The sequence below is a fragment of the Prionailurus bengalensis genome, chromosome B2, assembly GCF_016509475.1.
Source record: "Prionailurus bengalensis isolate Pbe53 chromosome B2, Fcat_Pben_1.1_paternal_pri, whole genome shotgun sequence".
Taxonomy (NCBI): Eukaryota; Metazoa; Chordata; class Mammalia; order Carnivora; family Felidae; genus Prionailurus; species Prionailurus bengalensis.
The window spans coordinates 94,603,895-94,624,595 of NC_057349.1; the positions used below are offsets into that span (position 1 = coordinate 94,603,895).

Below are 20,701 nucleotides of genomic sequence, written 5' to 3' on the forward strand. Positions count from 1 at the left end.
CATTACCATTTACCATCTGAGTCCAAGAAGCCCTTTTAAAAACACATTTTGAAGTCATTTTACAAATAATTTACAGATACAAAAGTAAAGGGATGTTGTGAAAAACAGCAGTATTAAAAATTACAGGAAAACCCTTTATTTCATATTTTTTTTTGGTGTGAAGATATACATATCCAAAATAGGCAATTTCCTTTTAATACAAGTAATTGCTAATGGATAAGCCTGGAACACACTCATCTTATAAATATTGATCCAGACTTCAAATGTATTTGTAAGAGATTCCAGCTTTATATTACCTCTGGTTCTTGCACTTATATCCTCAAAATGCAATGCTTTGAAAACTTTCCTGGCTCCTAGTTTTGTTGAAGAGAGGAAGGTCGTTTTCTTCAGACTGTAATAGCAAAACATCTTCATTTTAGATATTGATTAGAATGATCAATCTTTTTTCATTTCTATGCTATTTATCTCCTTTCAGTCAGTGCCTTCAGCATTTGCCTACTTATGAACCATAGCAAGTAAATTTCCTAGTACAGACTTGATAAGAGGTGAAAGAATACTTTTAACAGAAATTTCTGGTCAAAAAAATTTTGCAGGATGATGCCCTCCTCCCTGTAGAATGACTAACTGAACAACAAATTTTATTGTTGTCCATGGAAATATACTGTTCACTCAGCTCTTCTTCAATTTGAGAAAATATACGTAGGGTATTAGCTTGTATAATAGCTCATAATCTGAGGTTTAGTTTATATAGTTAATTTTACCTTCATTATTCGTCTGGAGTACTGCTGTCTGGTTTTTGGTGTTTTGTTTTGTTTTGTTTTGTTTGTATTTGTGTTCTTACTCATCCAACAGTTGTAAAACATCTTTTGTCATTTTCTTCTCTTTGCTATTATGGACAGAAGATGAAAAATTCTGAATTCTCAACGGTGTTCAGTGAAAGGTTAAAAAGAAAAAGACTACAAAAATTCTGTCTTCTGAGTTTGGGCAGTGCAGTAAGAAAGCTGAAAGATGATGAGATACTGATGATTTATTTCAATATTTTATCATCCTTCTGGATGTATTATATACATTATTTAAAGAATTTTTTCAGTGAAAGCCTTACCTTCAAAATGGTATTTCCCAGTTATCAGATAATTGTTAAGTTGCATAATTAATAGAATATTATGGAGGCAGTGCAGAATCAGTTAAACTGATTAAGTTCTGTGCAAACAGTTTTGAGGCAGTGAAGTGATGATATATATAATCTTGATTCCAGATGAACATGTCGCTTAATTGATACTAGGTTTATGAAATTAGAGAAGATTGGGGCTATTGAGTCTGGATTTCAGAAGTCCTCTGTCCCCCCCCTTTTTCCCCCCCATTATCTGAGTTCCTTCTGGTCTCAGTTACCTCTCCTCCCAGCTTGGACCAGCTCATTTCAATGATGCTTTTACGAGCAAAGTTACCCCATCCTCCTCCTATCTTTTACCAGCATCCACCTTACCAGTAGCAACTCTAGATAAATTTGGGTCTCTTCAGACTCCCATTGCCTGCTCACTACCGGGCTGGTGAATATTCCTTGGTGAAAGTTATAAAACCAGGCTGAGCTGCTCATTATAGGGTAGAGAGATTCCAAGATCTTTGTTCAAATTGGGAGAGAATCAAGAGAATTCAAATACTAACACCGTCTTGCAAGGGAGATAGAAAGTTAGTTAGTATTAGAGCTAAGAAGAAGAGCCAAAGATTCCTGACCTTTGTTTCAGTGTTTTCCACCATAGTGAGTTGAAAAGTCAGCAAGCTGAGGGGGAAATTATATAAAATATGAGATAAGAGAAAAAGCATTAAGGTGGCATGAAGGCCTGTATGGGAAATATTTTTTCTCCCCACCTGCCAGCTTTACTGTGGTCTAATTAACAGATAAAATTATAAAATATTTACAGTACATCATGATGATTTGATATACGTATGCATTGTGGAAGGGTTCTACCTGTTCAGTTAACTACCACATTCATCACCTCACATATTTATCTTGCTTTTTCTTTTTTTGGCAAGGACATTTAAGTTCTACTCTCTTAGGAAATTTCAGTTATACAATACAGTGTTATCAACTATAGTCACCATATTATCCATGAGGTCCTCGGACCCTATTCATCTTATAGCTGAAAGTTTGTACACTTTTACCACATTTTCCCCACTTCTCCCTGCCCCCAGCCTCAGCAACCACTTTCCTATTCTCTGTTTCTAGGAGTTTGACTTTTTTTTTAATTCCACATAAGTGAGATGATACAATATTTGTCTTTGTGTGTGTGTGTGTGTGTGTGTATACACACACACCACATTTTGTTTATCCATCCACCAGTGAACGTTTAGTTTATTCCTATGTCTTGGCTATTGTGAATAATCTTCAGTGAACATGGGGGTGCAGATGTCTCTTTGAGATAGTGATTTCATTTCCATTGGGTATATACCCAGAAGTGGAATTACTGGATTATACGGTAGTTCTGTTTTTTATTTTTTTGAGGAATACCCATGCCGTGCTCCACAGTGGCTGCACCAGTTTACATCCCCCCCCCCCCCCCCCGCAGCAGTGCACAAGGATTTCCTTTCCTCCACATTCTTGCTAATACTTGCTTTATCCTTTATCTTTTTGGTACAGCCATTCTAACAGGTGTGAGGTGATAACTCATTGTTGTTTTGATTTGGATTTCCCTGATAATTAGCAATGTGGAGCACCTTTTCAGGTACCTGTTTCCCATTTATATGTATTCTTTGGGAAAATTTAAATTTTTGTATTACTTTAAGCTTATTTTTAGCTAAGTTGAAATTCCTGGAATTATGAAAGAGCAAAATGTTTCAAGGTATAGGAAAAATAAGATCACTGAAAATAAACACAACAACTAATATTGGACTCAGTAACCCTGAGGACTAAAGTTAGTTGTGCATTTATTTTCTCTCTTTTCTAGGTCTTAGGTGCTTAATGAGTAAAGTCAGAATGATGTCGTAATGATCTTTGCATCTCAACCAGTGGCTTCTGTGGTTGTGTGTTTACTGTATAAGAATTAAAGGATAATTTTCAAAAATGGTAATATCATGACTCTGATACAGATATAAAATGAACAAGGGTTAAAGATTTTGTTTAATTCAATTAAATGAGGAAAACAGGCAATTGTAATAACCTCTTCAAAGGAGAATCTAAAGAACAGAACAGCGATGTGAGGCTCGAGCTCACCCTTTGCGCGGGGCTCGAGATCATGACCTGAGAGATCATGACCTGAGCCAAAGTCAGATGCTTAACCCAATGAGCCAACCAGGCACCCCAACAGCCATTTCTTTTATAACCATGGCTATGTGTTCACAGGGTCACAGACTTTAAATGTTCCATAGGGAAACAAGATTCCTTAAGGGATCAGTGACCAGAGAAAAGATCTTATAGATGCCCTAGCAGCTTGACCATCAAGCTTTAGTCATGTAAACAGCTGGGTAACATGAAGAATGCTGCAACCAGTAAGGAGGAAAAAAGAAGTCTCCATGAGGCCAAGGATACCTTACATGGCTTTACGTTAAGTTTTAATTTTCAGGATGAGACTTCTACAGAGAGGATGTAATATCACCGTTTTTGGAGGTTATCTAAACAGTAGCAATTTTCCTTATTCAGATTTCACCTTCCTACCTACATGGTGAACACTTGAAGAACTGCTGGTTCTTTGCAAAAGGCAATAAAAGGTAGATAGTCACAGGAAAACCAATTGGGCTGGAGGGGAAGTGGACAGAGAGCATCTACTTCGCATCTGTACCTCATCATTTTCCTCAGCAGTGGCTGGTGCTGGAACAGGAGATCAAACTTATTGATCATTAGAAGCCTTTCATTGGTGATTTCAGCAGAATAGTTTTAACTCTTGATTCCCAAGTAGTTATAGAGATGGACATGGTTTAGCACAGTCTACTTTTGCCTCCTGCACATGAATTAATCTTGAGGATACATTTCGGTCAGATCACACCAAGCAACGTGCTCTAGAACAACAGGCCCTCTATAAATACGTTTAATGCTACCCATATAAACATTGTCAAAATCGGAAGTTTACATGTAGTTCTTACTAATTCAGTAATATAGCAGTAACTCATTGTTAATGTTAATTTATTAATACAACAATTGGAAAGTGTTTAAACTCTCTTATCTTCCTAGAAACTCAAATACATAGATACTTGCACCAAAACAAACAAACAAACAAACAAACAAATAAACATCGATACTTGCACCAAAGGTAACTCAGTCTCAGAAACTTCAAAGCTTTCAATAACCCATTTGGCTACATAATAAAAACTCACTTGACTAAAACTAAGCATTTTCTTTTTTTTTATTTTATTTTATTATTTTTTTTTTCAACGTTTATTTATTTTTGGGACAGAGAGAGACAGAGCATGAACGGGGGAAGGGCAGAGAGAGAGGGAGACACAGAATCGGAAACAGGCTCCAGGCTCTAAGCCATCAGCCCAGAGCCTGATGCGGGGCTCGAACTCACGGACCGCGAGATCGTGACCTGGCTGAAGTCGGATGCTTAACCAACTGCGCCACCCAGGCGCCCCAAACTAAGCATTTTCTAATCTAGCCCTCTTATTGCCTCCAGCTTGCAAACACCCAGCATAAATCTGAAACTGTTATCTAACCTTCTCCTGTGTAGTTCATCACTCATGTCACTGAAATTGATTCTTGACCTCTGTACATCTCTCTTTCCTTTGAAATTTCTCATGCTGTCTCTTCCTTCTATATTTTAACAGAGAGAACTTTGACAAAACATGAGCTAGTCACTTTTATTTTGTAGTCTTTGTTTATATACCTTAAGGTATTTTTATTGTGTATTTGAATTCTTTTGTATATTGTTTTGACGTTTACATCCATTTCTCTAGATAACAAATTACTGCTTCCCATATCAAGTAATCATGATGAAACTACTCTTAGAATTGCTTGTGCTTCTGGCAACATGTTTAATAGTAAAAAAAAAAAATTCAGCATACACATAAAGAGAAAGGTATCACTTCAGAATGACTTGTAAAATAACATCAGCATAAAAATAAGGCTGGTTTACAGAGCCAAAGAAAGAAATCATGCTATGTGCAAGAAAAAAACATTTATAAAAGTTGACACAAAAACAGTAGTGGAATTGTATTCGTCCAGGCTGAACCCATGCTTATTTACAGCAGCTGTCACACCTCTGATGCTAGTGATGTGAAATGGTCTAGTGAAAAGCAAGCAGCCCTGGGGTTTTAACTTTTCAGGAAGACTGCTGTAATAGATAAATGAACCAGCATTTTCAGATTGCATATTATAACCTGATTCTCCCATCTAAGCAGACACCCAATTTTGACCATTTCTGGTTAAATATTGAATGTCTTTCTTTTCCTTTATATATGATACCAGCAGTAACCTAAACATACTCCATACCTAAAGGTTACTGTGACCAAATATGGTAGATAAACTGACCTTGGTTCTAACAAGGATGAATTTAATCTGCCGTTTGGAGAGTTGGCAACGCTGCCACTATAGAACTGCTTGTGGCATGTGCACGTGTGTGAGTGTGTGAGTGTGTGTGTGAGACAGCGAGAGAGAGAAAGATTGTGAGAGACAGAGAGATAGAGGTCCTGAGCAGGACACTCTCCTTACTTGGGTTGGATCATAAAAGCAGTGTTGGCAGAATGTCCACTGCATGTGAGGATTGGGTCCTATTTCATAACAGACTGCTTTTACTCCCAAGAAATTGGAAAGCATTAAGTTATCTGTGTTTAAGTACATCTTTCTCCTTGTTTTTTCAACTTTTCCATTAGCCAGAACAGATTACCTGTCTGGAATGTTGTTTGTTACCCACAAGAGAGATAGCGTTTGTATTTCAAATACAGATTTAACATATGACCTGGAATTCATTATTATGCTCCTTCTCAAGCTATGGTACAAAGTAGCAGACTCTGAACAAATGATTATTGTTCTGTGGGATTGCCACAAAATCTACCAAGTACTTCTGCACATAATGGAATGAAATACCAAAATGTCTGGCTTATAATTATACCTGATTGAAGTGCCCTTACATGAAAAAGGCTTCCTTTGTGCCTATTTCTCCTATGATTTCCTTCCCCTTCCATGTCCTTCTCTCTCTTAAAACTGCTACGTGTTCTGTCCCTGCTTTGCTTGAAACCCATTCATCACATACCTGCCCCCCACATTTTCCATCTTGTCGTTTTCATAAGATGATGAAAGGTTGGCAAATAGAGCTATTACTATATTTTAGCTGGTTTTCAAGGTACTTTGGTGCATTTTTGGCTGGCATTATGATATAGACAACAGACCATGGCATTAATCAGAGTGAGTGTCCCAAAACTAACAAACATGGCAGCCAGTCTGAAAAGCAGTCGGAAGACATCAAACAGCATAAAATATGTACATATATAAATCTTACCATTCAGCTATTTACATACACTTCACTACTATCTAATACAGAGTTGTGCTGCTTTTTTTTCAATGTTGGAAGTGATTTCGTCCCAAATGATGAAGGTATGTTTTTATTTTCTTCTTGTTTCCAGTGTTAGTCTTGAGACTAAAGATCATCCAATTTTCATTACTGTTGATGAAATTTTCTTTAATAAAACATTGTTATAATCTGATCCCTAGTTCTCTGAGATATAATTGAAAAAAATTTTTTTTAATTTATTGCCCTGGGAAATTTGTCTCCTTTTCATTCTGGAAATTTATATTCTTTAGTCTGGATTTCCTTTTTAATATTATTTTTCTGATATTTTTCTCCTGCACATAACAGATAGTCTTAAGTGCTTTCTTTGTTTTTCATTTCAATTTATGAAAATGATTACATAGGTATCACAAACAGTTGAACTCACTAAATAGGCAAGGTATCTAGATAATTTCCCATCATAGAACCAGGTGATAAAAGAGGATAGAATAGTAGTTGGTAAGTAAAAACTACCCTCTGAACTCAGTGCAAACCCCAGATCAGTTTAGTTAAATGTTCTGGAAACTGAGGTTCCGAGGATGCCTAGAGTATTTATTTCTACCACCAGCAGTTTTTTTATTTTAGTTTATTTTTTGTAGTAATCTGTACACCCAACGTGGGCTCAAACTCAACCCTGAGATCAGGAGACATGCTCTTCCAACTGAGCCAGCCTGGCACCCCTCCACTGGCAGAAGTTTTAGAGTTTTGAATTCCCATTAGTTCTGTGCCACAGCAGACTCACTCTTACTCTCACTAGAAGCAGGCAACATAGAGCCATCCAGACACCTGCCATTTACTGTGCACCAGAAAGAACTGAATGGAAATTACACTGACTAAATTTTGCTTTTTAAAAATAATACTGAAAACCGACCCTTAGGGTGGTGTAACTAGCCAGTTTTCTTTCAGCCGTCTATCACCTGAGAAGATTTCAAAAAGTACCAAGGCCGGGGCCTCCGCCCTCAGATATTATAATTTAATTGGTCTGGAGTAGTGCCTGGGCATAAATATTTTTTTAAAAGCTTCTGAGATGGTTCTAGGACTGCTGGTATACAAGTTCACTGTTGGATGATGAGCATTAATAATGAAGGTCAAATTACAAAATGGAGATGGAAGTTTATAATTGCTTTTTTTCTAATTACACAAACAATATATAAATTCTTTATTATTGTTTAAAAAAGAAACTGTATGGGGCGCCTGGGTGGCTTGGTCGGTTAAGTGTCCGACTGCAGCTCAGGTCACGATCTCGCAGTCCGTGAGTTCGAGCCCCGTGTCGGGCTCTGGGCTGATGGCTCAGAGTCTGGAGCCTGCTTCTTATTCTGTGTCTCCCTCTCTCTCTGCCCCTCCCCTGTTCATGCTCTGTCTCTCTCTGTCTCAAAAATAAATAAACGTTTAAAAAAATTAAAAAAAAGGAAACTATGAAAATTAATATAAAAATGAAAGTCCCCCTTCACATTACCTCTCTTCTCCTCAGATGTAACCCCTGTTAATTTATGGTTTATCCTTCTAGTAGTTTTTCCATGCATTTAAAAAAATGCATACAATTACTTATAACCATGTACAGTGTTTTTGAAGCATAAGTTGGATTATACTATATTTGTGTGTTATCTTGCGGTGCTATTTTTACTTAATTTATCTTGAGATATTTCCATGTGAATACATACAGATCTACCTCAGTTAAAAATAATATTGTTTGGGGCGCCTGGGTGGCGCAGTCGGTTAAGCGTCCGACTTCAGCCAGGTCACGATCTCACGGTCAGTGAGTTCGAGCCCCACGTCAGGCTCTGGGCTGATGGCTCAGAGCCTGGAGCCTGTTTCCGATTCTGTGTCTCCCTCTCTCTCTGCCCCTCCCCCATTCATGCTCTGTTTCTCTCTGTCCCAAAAATAAATAAACGTTGAAAAAAAAAAAAAAAAAAATTTAAAAAATAATATTGTTTTACTTCATTTCTTTTAATAACTGTGGTGTTTCTCAGTGTATGTGGCTTCTAATTTCTTTTTATTTTCACATATTTACAGCTCAGTGGTAGAGAGCATTGACCATAGCAGACTACCTGGTTTTGACTATAAGCATTTATTATTATTGTTAGTATTCTTATCATTTAATTTTTCTATTTTTTTACCTATATGGGCAGCACTATATTAGAATACATTTATTTTTCTGTAATGTTTATTGATTTTTGAGACAGCACAAGTGGGGGAGGGGCCAAGAAAGGAGGACAGAGGATCCAAAGCAGGCTGTGCACTGGCAGGCTGACAGCAGCAAACCCAACGTGGGACTCGAACTCACAAACTGCAAGATCATGACCTGAGCCGAAGTTGGACACTCAACAGACTGAGCCCCCCAGATGACCCTACAATATATTTCCAATACAGTAAAATATTTCTGTAAGCAAATTTTTAAAGAGTTAGCACTGTTGGGTGAGAGGATATATGCATTAACATTTGAAATGTACTGTCAAATTGCTCTCCAAAAGAGGCCCTCTCAATTTACATTCACTGCAACCAATAGAATCTCATTCCAGTATTTATTTCAAGGCCTAAACAAATCATTCATGTTGTAATATGACTTCTTGGGATAACTAAAATGTCAGGGTCTTTATTTTGACTGGAATTTTATTGAGTTGGTTTGATAGCTCTGATTATAACAGGTCATCCTGAAGTTCTGACTTCACAGCCTTAAACCTATGGTTAAAGAAAATGGAAAAATTATTTATTAATTTGTTAGATAAAACTTTTCAGCCTATGCAGTACAAGAGGCATAGAAATAAAACTGGGCATTGGCATTGAAGAGTCTGGACTGGATTAGCTCCAACCTTCATTGTATAGGTGGGACCATTCAAAGAAGGGTGTTCATATCCACCCCCCATCATAGAGATAGAGCAGTAACCTAAATCTCAAGAAATAATCTACTTCAAATCTGTGTGTGTGTGTGTGTGTGTGTGTGTGCGCACACATGTGTACAATGTAGATGTTGTAGTACCTCATAGGGTTTGGGGGAGGATTAAATTATATATTTGAAACCTGTTGCACAGTGTCTCTGGAACATAGTAAGATTTTAGTGAATTGAACCTCATTATTATTTCTATTGTTATTTTAATTCTGTTAACAGTGTGTTCAATCCTACTCTGTATAGATCATTTTATTTTTAGCATGAGTTAGAGGTACCTGGGTGGCTCAGTCGGTTAAGTGCCAGACTTCGGCTCAGATCATGATCTCACAGTTTGTGAGTTCGGGCTCCGCATCCGGCTCTGAGCTGACAGCTCGGAGCCTGAAGCCTGCTTCGGATTCTGTGTGTGTGTCTCTCTCTCTGCCCCTCCCTTACTTGCACTCTGTCTCTCTTTCTCAAAAATAAATAAACATTTTAAAAATTTTAAAAAAACAAATGCTTATTTTTAGCATGAATTAAGGTAATTTAGGGGGATACTGGCTTCTGTATTTCAGAAGATACAAATAATTTTTTTCTGGTGTTAAATATGTATTTGTTCCAGAAGAATCTTTTTAAAAATCACAAATCACCACTAACCACTACTTTTTATAATCTCAATGTTTTTACCCACTGTACTTAAGAAAAATATATAAAAATTAACCTTACTAAAATGTTTTATTGCTTAATTGGCTTATAGTCTTAACAGTCTAGATATAAGAATGAAATACAAAGAAACAGATTCATGTAAAGAACAGATGCTTTAATAGAGGTCAGAAAATGTGTGCTCTATAGAAAGGCCTTTCTGACTCTGTGATTCATCAAAGTTTTCTAACTCTCCTCTTGGTATGTTGGGGCAGATCCTGTGAAGTGAATAAACTATACCCAGTATAAGTTAAGAATGTGTGGACGCCTGTATCGAAACAAATTGGGCCTTCTGGAAGAAATCTGTGTCTCTTACCCTCAGGAGATACAGGGTGGGCAGATTGCTTCCAACAAAAGCTACATGCCTTTTCTTTAGCTCTCTTGAGTTCTTTGATGGCATTTCTCCTATCCACCTCCCTCCTACTGTCAGACTGGTATTGAGCAATCCCAGGTGTTTGGGTTGGTCAGCACACAGTTGGATTAGCTATCAAGTATTCAGTCGTATTAATATAGAAAACTGTAGATTTGAATGTCATTGGTATCATTTTCGGATTTTAGTTGGACTGTATCAGGATAAACAGTGACAAGCAATCTCTTCAGACTCAATTATCCTTTCTCCAAGTTAGTTTCTGGAATTCTTTCTAATCTGTGACTTCTCTGGTCTCCCATTTGGAAATTGTATTGATCGTTTTCCACAGAATTCTTTTCCAGGGATTTGTATGTCCTCTTTTCTGCGTTCACCCCTTCTTCCTGCCCTATACCTTGCACTTTTTTTTCCACTCTATTCTTTCTCTCTCCTTGATACCACTGTACTTACTGTTGTTCAGTATTTGTTCCTGAGAAGCTTACAGATCACTGTATCCTTATCTTTAATGCCCCTTCCAACCCCCCAAAATGTAGATTTATTTTTCCATATAAATTCTGTTAGTTAGTTAGTTAGTTAGTTAGTTAGTTTATTTAGGAGGAGAGAGCAGGGAAGGGGCAGAGAGAGAGGGAGAGCAAGAATCCCAAGCAGGCTTTGCACTGTCAGCACAGAGCCTGATGGGTCTTGATCTCAAACCATGAGATCATGACCTGCACCAAAATCAAGAGTCAGACACTTAACCGACTGAACCACCCAGGCACCCCTCCATATAAAGTCTTATTAAATTAGCACTTTGAAATACTTAGAAGTGCCTAAGTTATATTTTTCAAATTTGCCTTTTAGGCAAAGCTGGCTCTATGTGTGTGGTGTCACCCCTCTGCCCAACTTTTTATCACTTTTGGGATCCAGGGGGAACATACGATTGGTGAATTATTTCATCTAAGGCATTGAGGTATCATTTAAAAATTAATGTCTATATTCTAATCTACTAGTTTTCAGTCGGATTCTGTTCTATAACCATTGTTACCATTATCATTTGAAAATATAATTAACTTATTCTGTGGTTAGATCCCAAAAATGAGAATTTTTCTAAGGGTCATAGCAGATCTAAATTCTGATTTTAGGGGCGCCTGGGTGGATCAGTTGGTTAAATGTCTGACTTCGGCTCAGGTCATGATCATGCGGTTCATGAGTTCAAGCCCCACATCGGGCTCTGTGCTGACGGCTCAGAGCCTGGAGCTTGCTTCGGATTCTGGGTCTCCCTCTCTCTCTGCCCCTCCCCCGCTTATACTCTCTCAAAAATAAGCAAAACATTTTAAAAAATAAATAAATTCTGATTTCAGAATCAGAGTTCTAATTTTGATTTTGAAATCCTCACTACTTTGCATATGTTTTGATTAACTTATTAACTAATGTAGTTTTTTGAGCTTAATTTATTAAGATCCACCTAATGACATTTCATAATGTAATAAAATATTTGTAAAGCCCTAAAGGATTTCTTTTTATTTATTTTGCCATTGAATGTGCTTCTATCCTACTATATCTATTGTTGGCATTCTCGTTTCATTTAAAATTTTTAATCTTATTTTGATAGTCTTTTAAAAAATTGGCTTCAATTTGATTGTTATTTTCCATCTTAAAAAGCATCTTAAGTAAGAGGTAGTATTTGTAGAATGTGCTAGCTCAGTAGAATTAAAGTATTTATAATTTTATAAGAACTTGATAGTTTTAAGACTAATCTGAACATTTTTATTTTACTTTATGTTTAATATGTGAGAAAATGCCCGATGTGCCATTGGTTCATAGTTTTATAAAATACTTAACCATGAATGATTTTACTTTTTATGGTTGGCTATCAGAATGTATAATGAAGTGTGATTATAGTTTTCTTCATATATAGTCTTTTGCTTGTGGATCTAGGTCTTTATATTAAGCATGTAGCCATACAAGGGCACACATGCCATTTTCATTCTCACATCAAATGTAAAATTCATTCAAACTAACAAAAGCAAGCTGATTTGGAGAGGTGTGGACAGTGAACAAAGGAGACAAGTACCATGTAGAGCTTGTATGGAGAGTGTGGTGTGGTATCATTTGTGTGCTAAAAGGTAGCTGAATATTTCCATTTTGGTGTCAGTCCCTTGGGAAGGACGGGGTTTCATAATGGGGTGTGATCTGCCCTCTTAGTAAGAGTGATTGACATTGAATGATTAAATAGAAGAGGAGAATAAATACCACTCCTCCCCTTTTAAGACTAAGCACATATACACTGAATGCAAATCTTTTCAGTGTAGAAGACAGTCTGGCCTAATGATAGCACATACTGAAAAGCTAGGAGAGTGAATTAACTGAGCAGATCAAAATGCAAGGAAACCCAAATTATATAGTGTCCTTAAAAATAACTTTTAAAACCTGAAGGTAATGGTAAATGCACATACAGAATATGATGGAAGACCCCATTTGTAAAAGTGGAATCCTGACATTAGCTCTTGGTAAATGCATGGGCAGAATGGTTCCCTGAATTGGATAACACAGTGCATACCACAGTGACTGATGAAATTGATGTGTCCACAGGAAAGCATGTTCTATTACTGAAGGCTTTAACCTATTTTCTCCTCTTCCACAATGAGTTCCTGAGTGGATGTTATTCTCAAGGAAGTGCATTTAATTCAAAAGAAGATATTTAATAGAAGGGCAGATTTAATTTAATTTAAGAATTCACTTATCTGTAGAAAAGAGAACTCTGTGGGAAAACATTATTATAAGTGATATGGTTATATATTTCAAAGATACCATTTTTAGTGTGTTATTTGGGGGACCTGAACTTCAGTCATTCATTGGTAATATTATTATTATTTAATTTTTCCATTATCTCTTAGAACACATGGCTAAAACAATTTGCATCTGGATCATAATATTTGCTTTATTAATTTATTATATTAAGGTGTATAATTGCACAAGAAATAATCAGAAAAAGTGGTTTCTTGGTTCTTCCCTTAAATTTTTGAAAATATGATGCACTCCTTTTCCCTGGGATACTTGTTAATTATTGCAAAGAATAAAAGCCCATCTTGTGAATCCATTATTCTAAAATCTGAAAGGTAATATTGGTAACTGAAGAAACAGTCCATAGTTATCTTAGTATTTGCCAGGTAAAAAACTAACCAAACAAAAAACACCCTCTGTGACTTGTCTCAGAAAATAGAATACTAGTGCTCAGTAGGTTAGTAGGAGCTTAGTTTGTCTTTGAAATATATGGTAGTATAAGTTGTTAAGCTTGCTCTCCTTTTGTTCCCCCCCCCACACACACAATGTAATCAATTATAATTATTTTATTGTCAGTATAGTCTTAAGTTGATGCTCACAGTTACCACTTATTTGCTATCTTTTTAAAAAATTTTGTGACCTATTGTTTGTGCTTCATATTAAGAATTATGGGGTCATAAATGTATTTAAAAATAAATTTAAAATAGAAAGCTCTTAAAACATTTCATTTGGAGACAAAACAAGCAAATTCTATACTCAACAAGTGGATTAAAAACCTTTATAAATGTACAATATTATGTTCTTTATATTTTTTGAATGTAATATATTCAAAGAAAATCTGACGAAAGCTGAGCAAATATATGTCTCTCAAATAATTGACTTGTTCAGCTTTTAATTTTTTTAATGTTTATTTATTTTTGAGAGAGACAATCTAAGTGTTTAGAAGCTTTCTTCTATAGCTTCTTCTGATTCAGATACTTACTATATTGCTCTAATATCACTTCATAATTTGCTAGATATCACTCACCATAGACATCTGACTTCTTATATATCAAATTTCACCACATTACTTAATATGTACAAAGGAAAAAATTCTTCCAGTTCAGCTGGTTTCCACAGTCAACATAATTAACACCCAAAGAAATGTTAAACTAACAAAATTTAATTTGGTCTATAATTTTCTCAATTGCTGAGTGCATTGCAGTGCATATTATTATGTTAACAGCTTTATTTTTTAATGGACTTCTTTTTAAAGCTAGCTGGTCATTTTTTGTTGACCATTGGCTGCCCTCTAGTGGACTACAACTGTTCTTTTAAAATGACCTCTCAAACCTAAAAAAAAAAAAAAGTCATTTCTGTATGGAAGTGTGACTAGTCTTTCATGTTTTAGTACTCTTGTTTTTCATTGACTATTATGCTTAGCACAATTAGCTTTATAACTTTGTTAGAGCATTTTGCCAAAGACAGTCTTGAAAGCAACTGGCATTAAAAATAGCCATTCCATACTCATTAATAAGGACATGTTAAAAGAGGCTGATCTCATTGATAGTGTATTTTGGCATTTTTAAAAACTGTACAATGTGTTTTATGACCCGTGCTCCCTGCTTCTAAGACGTTTTCCTTGTTCTTGTTGCAGATGCTACAACTGTGGCGGCCTTGATCATCATGCTAAGGAATGTAGTCTACCTCCTCAGCCAAAGAAGTGCCATTACTGTCAGAGCATCACGCACATGGTGGCCAACTGCCCACATAAAACTGTTGCGCAGCCGCCTGCCAGTTCTCAGGGAAGACAGGAAGCAGAATCACAGCCATGCACTTCGACTTTTCCTCGAGAGCTGGGGGGAGGGCATGGCTGCACGTCGCCGCCGTTTCCTCAGGAGGCGAGGTTCGAGATAGCAGAATGGCCAGGCAGGTCATCTCAAGAAACTTCCCTGGCGAAGTCCTCTGCAGTGCCGGAAGAACCAAGCAAAAAGGGGCCTTCCGTTCAAAAAAGAAAAAAGACATAACCCTCCTTCTGAAATGTTACCGATTTCTTTCCCCAGTTGGGAAGTCTACCTCATGCAAGTACAGGGGAACAGTATTTCACAGCAGCAGCTGATTTGGGATTTTTAACTACTGTTGAGGAACTGTGAATTTTTTTAAACAGACAAATCACTCTAAGCAAATTACATTTGAGCAGGGTGTCATGTTTTATGTGACTCAGAGAATGAAATACTATGTATATCTATATGTGCATGTGTGAGAGGGAGAGAGCCTGAGTCCGTATGTGTGTGTGTGTAGGAGGATTTTCTGTAGGAATGTAGACATATATATAAAGCGGGTTCGTCTTTATATATGTGTGTATAGAGATACAAGCACACACCCTCCCTCACAGAATTGGACATCCCCAAGAATTGCAAACCCATATGAAGCATTTTAGATGGTTTCAGAGATAATCCCTGGAGATTTTTCTTCAAATACCACTCCCTTTATATTACATGAAAATAAACACATGACTGTTACCTTTTGTGTGAACCAAAGGCTACTTCAGATCTCAGAGCTGCCAATCATATGGTACTAAAAGTTTTAAGTCATCAGTTCTCCCAAGTATGGGATTGCCTCTCTTTCCTGATGTCTATAGAGGGTCTCCCCTACCCCAACGCCCTTTGAAGGCAGTACCTTAACTCCATATGCCTCCGACTGCCATAAAGCTCTTTTGAATCTGGGATCCATAACTCCAGAAAAGACGATGAATGTGTAATTACTGTGCCGATATTTCGATGTTTTTAATTCATGTGTTTTGACTGTAAATTAGATGCCTACTAAGAAAAATGAAGGGGGAGGGCAATGTACAAATGTAGTGACTTGATTGTTTTCCATGATGTTTTGATACCAGCTCATTATCATCTTTCACATGTCGTGAAGTTTTTAAGGGATTGTGGCAACAGCAGCTTCCCTTGACGGAGTCAGTCCGAACCATCGCGTCGAACAGGGGGGCCTCCTCGTTTACTACTGAAGACCTTGGAGGAAAACTCCAGTCGTGCGGTGTTGGTGTGGTTTTTTTTGGTTGTTTTTTTTTTTTTTGGTGGCTTTTTTTATTCCCCCTAGAGAGTTATCTAACTTGTCTCTAAAACCAGACAGCACAGGTAAGAATATAATCCTGGGGTTGAGAACGAAAAGTAAGTGGATGTTCACAATTGCCCACTACGGTTGCCCTACAGCAGCGTGGGGTGGCAGACAACTAGAGTGGCGTTCCTGGGGCGGAGTGCGGAGCCTCTCCTAGGGAGAGCTGCAAGGATTTTCACACGGTGGCATTGATTTTACGGAGGTTCCCTCCATTGCTCATGCTGGAGTCACCTGCACGGCGGGTTCAGGGCGGACGTTCAGGAATGGGGATAGAGACGCTTCTCAGGTTGGTCCCCAGTTAGGTTATTAATAAACTGGCTGGGGACCAGTCCTAGTATCAGTCCCTTTAGGTTTCAGTCATTAAAAAAAAACTGTTGGTGTCCTCCTAGTTCTATATGTTATGGCTAACTTTCTGAAACATCTACAAGAAGGTACCAATTCATTATAATGCTTTAACATGGGCAATAAACAACGTTTTGTGTGAGCCTGTTGGTGTAAGCTCAGATAATCAAAAAAAGAGAATAGCATGAGTCCATTGAGACCTGTTCTGCTGAGCAGCTCTGCCCCCTCCCCAACCTATCCTGGCCTGGGGGATGTAGGCATTTCCTGCTGCTTCAGCAAGCCAGCATCAGGAGAAAATGCCACAGGCTGGGTTGACGGTCCTTTATAGCTCAGCTTGAATTCCGTGACAGTGTTTGTGAGATTCTCCGTGGTTTATATGTCCGTGTGCTGTGATGCAAAGCTTACCTTTGACGATATTGAATGTGGTATATAGCTGTAGAGAAGTACTTCCTTGCCTTATGTGAGGATTGTAAGCTTATTTAAATTATGTAGACAAATCAAAGTGGCATTGCTTAATTTTTAGCAGGCATAATAAGCAGGTTAACAGGAAGAATGCAAAACATGGTAAGTCACTTTGAAAATTCAAACCAAAGTTCCTTGACCTTATAGAAATAGGAAATTATGGACTTGAGAATTGGACATTCCCTGTTTACATATAAAAAGTTCAGAGCTGAGATCAAGATTTAAAAAAAAAGCATTTTATAACTGGACCTTATGGGTGCAATTTAAAGTCATTTTAAGCATCTTACCAGACTGAACTAAGAGCACATACCAAACCTATCTTATGGTTAAAAGCTGGGGTTTATTTTTTATATAAAAATATTATCATTATTACATAACATACTCAGGACAAAGAACTTTGCTCAGGGAACATACCATATAATGTTGTTGTTGTTTCTTTACAGAATGGTCTACAGTCCTGCTTACTCAAAACAAACCAAATAACTTAGACCTTTATATAAGTATTATGTACTGATGCTAGTAATAACTACCTCTGAGTTTGACATAGATCAAAATTTTCAAATATCAGATATCAGCTTTCCTATTTTTATTTCCCATGCTCTAAAGCAGAATTCCAAACTCCTTGCATATGTGAATATCACTGATGTGAGCACAGTGTCCATTCACATGGGTGAAATACTCTGTTTACAGCAAAAGGCTACCTCATAGTTGATGCATAGCACACCTTTATGCTGCTCCAGCCTTACAGTGGCTGATAATTCTCTGGTACAGAACCTTTTAATCTGTGTTATAGATAGAATTCACAACTACATGTTTCTGACAAACACTTGTGAATAATGAAGCATCTCATTTAGTTATTAGCAACGTCTCCGGGCATTTCCTTGAAGTTATCATGTATTTAATTTAAAGACTTATGGGCACCCTTCCACTTAAGCAAAAATACAGAAAACACAGAAGCAATCTTGGACATAGCTGCTTTGCCCAGAGGTCGGGGTGGGAAGGGGTAGCAGGAGGAGAGGTTGGTGTATGAGTGTATTCATGCTGGGCAAAAGTGTAAAGGATGCCAATCTCCATTTTTGTGTCTGTGCTGCCCTAAGGCCAAGCTTATTTCAGCATTACTGTCCTAGGCACATAACAAACTAGCACTGGCTTGCCAAGGAGTGAACATAGAGTAAACGTGCAATGCCATTTCTAGCTACTGAGGAGAAGGGTCTGTGTGAAGCATCAGTTTACAGGGGTTACTAGTAGGTTGAGCAGGAGGACTGTAACTTAGTTGCCCCTTGACCTCACCCCCATGTCAACACAATTGTAATTCCTAAGAAAGATGCACTTACCAGTCTCTTAGCCCTGAGAGCTATTCATTGCTACATGGCAGATTATAGTAGAAACCTTTTTATACTTGCATTTCTAGTCTTTACTGGAAGACTTTGGATGTATTTTTACAACTGAAAAATTTTAAAAGATTTTTACCTGCTTATAACTTGGAAGTCTGGCGTGCAATGTAGGGAAAAAGATCAAGAAACATCAAAGTATTTAACATCGTTCCATCTACAAACATAGGATTTTTAATGCCAATATTTTGAAATATTCTGGCTCAGTTTTGTTTTGCACCAGTGTGGCCCCAAGTTACTGCTAGTTGTATTTAGTTTGTGAATAGAAGCCCATAAGTGTTAATAGACTTTGTAACATTCACTGTAAGATGAATTATACAGGACATGGGAAATCTCATTAAGTCTTAAAGTTAATTTAAATTAATTTATCTGTTTTCTCTAAGAAATGTTTATCATAAAATATATATGTGTATTTCCCCTTTGGTTATACAGTTTGGGAAAGTGTGTACAAGTGCAACTGACTTTAATTTCCTAGATGTCCTAATGAGATTTATTTGTTTTAGAAAAGAACAACTCGTGAAGAGCGTCAAGTTCTGTCTTAACCTAGCTGTCAGCAGCCTCTTTTAAGATGTGGTGGTTGTGTGATCTGTGTCATAGATGTTCAGTTAGAGTGTGAGAGGTTGACCTATGAATCGTTTTTAAATTTTATATTTGGAACAAAGCTGCGAAGTTATGGTAAAGTACTGTACTGTGAGAAACTATTATGCTATTTAATACATCTGTGGCTTAACACTTGTGAGTGTCACCAGCTTGAAAATGATGGTGTTGACTACCTCTTGAATTACTTAGTGTCTGTCAACCACTGGCACCCACCACCAAGCTGGCTTTAATTAGTATGTGTTGCTTTTTGGTATTAACAACTCTAACCATCCTAGAGACCAAAGTGAACACTGATTTCTGTATGTCTTTAATATGGTGTTTTACCTAGTGTTTTTAACTTATCATGTGTAGTGTTTAGATTACCTCATTGTCCATTTTGGCTCATGTTGTTTACAAGTGAAAATAACAAACACTTGAACTATGTGTGTTTAAAGGACAAAAAAGGAGTAGATGTTTGGAATGGCATTTCACTCGTGTAATCATCTTGATGGACTAGAATACTGTTTGCCTTTCTGCAGACCACGGACTTTATATTCTCATTTCATGCCTGATGTCTTATTCTGTCAATTATGGATATTTTAAGGTTTAAAAATTACTTGATTAAAAAATAAAACATATAACATTGGCATTTATGATGAGTTTGGGAGATTTTTCATGATTTGTATGATCATTCAATTAAAAGAATGGATAAAAGGCCAGTTAACTAGTGTTTACACCAACCTGAACATAAATAGCTTTAACTTATCTTCAGATATCGGTGATTATAGAAATGGAACTTATGACAATACAGGTGGTGAATAAATTCAGTCTAAACGAATGAAGAGAGGTAGGTCCTGTCATCATAAGGAATCCTCCTGTGTTAGCGAACATGGGTGATGCAGGCTTGTGAGTCAAGATACATACTTCATGTGGTCGTGAAAAGTGGTCTAAAAAAACAAAAATGCTCAAACCCTTGGAGAAACCATCTTAGACTTTTTCCTCAATAAGTTTAAAGTATTTAAAGAAGACAATCAAAGCCAGGTTATACCAGGACCAAGTATCTAAAATGTGAATGCAGATTATCAAACTATGTATATAGTATTGGCACATTATGAAAACAATTTGATAAAACTATTGTGTTCTATAAATTGACCCCGTCTGACAATTAAACTCATTTTCATTTCCGTTCTACACCTGGATGCTTCACTTTTTCTTTCTTTGTGTGTGTGGGGGGCGAGTGGGGGGGGTCTTACTATGACTCTTTTTCCCCCCCTATGGTAATAAAACACATAATTTACCATCTTAATCATTTTTTTTAACATTTATTATCAAGAGACAGAGCAGGAGCATGAGAGGGGCAGAGAGAGGGGAAGACACAGAATCCGAAGCAGGCTCCAGACTCTGAGCTGTCAGCACAGAGCCCGATGCGGGGTTTGAACCCACAAACCATGAAATCATTGCCCAGAGCCAAAGTCAGACGCTAAACCGACTGAGCCACCCAGGCGCCCCCCATCTTAACCATTTTTTTTTTGTTTTTTTAACGTTTATTTATTTCTGAGACAGAGGGAGACAGAGCATGAACGGGTGAGGGGCAGAGAGAGAGGGAGACACAGAATCAGAAGCAGGCTCCAGGCTCTGAGCCATCAGCCCAGAG

At 37.3% G+C, this 20,701-nt stretch overlaps 1 protein-coding gene across 1 annotated transcript in view; it reads left to right on the forward strand.

The window, feature by feature from the left end:
• Positions 1–19,700, forward strand: part of LIN28B (lin-28 homolog B) — a 118,889-nt gene extending 99,189 nt beyond the window's left edge. Inside the window, exon 5 of the mRNA XM_043593186.1 lies at positions 14,805–19,700. Coding sequence (XP_043449121.1) covers positions 14,805–15,174 — 370 coding nt within the window. The 3' untranslated portion in view covers positions 15,175–19,700. The remainder of the gene's footprint in view (positions 1–14,804) is intronic.
• Positions 19,701–20,701: the final 1,001 nt, after the last annotated feature.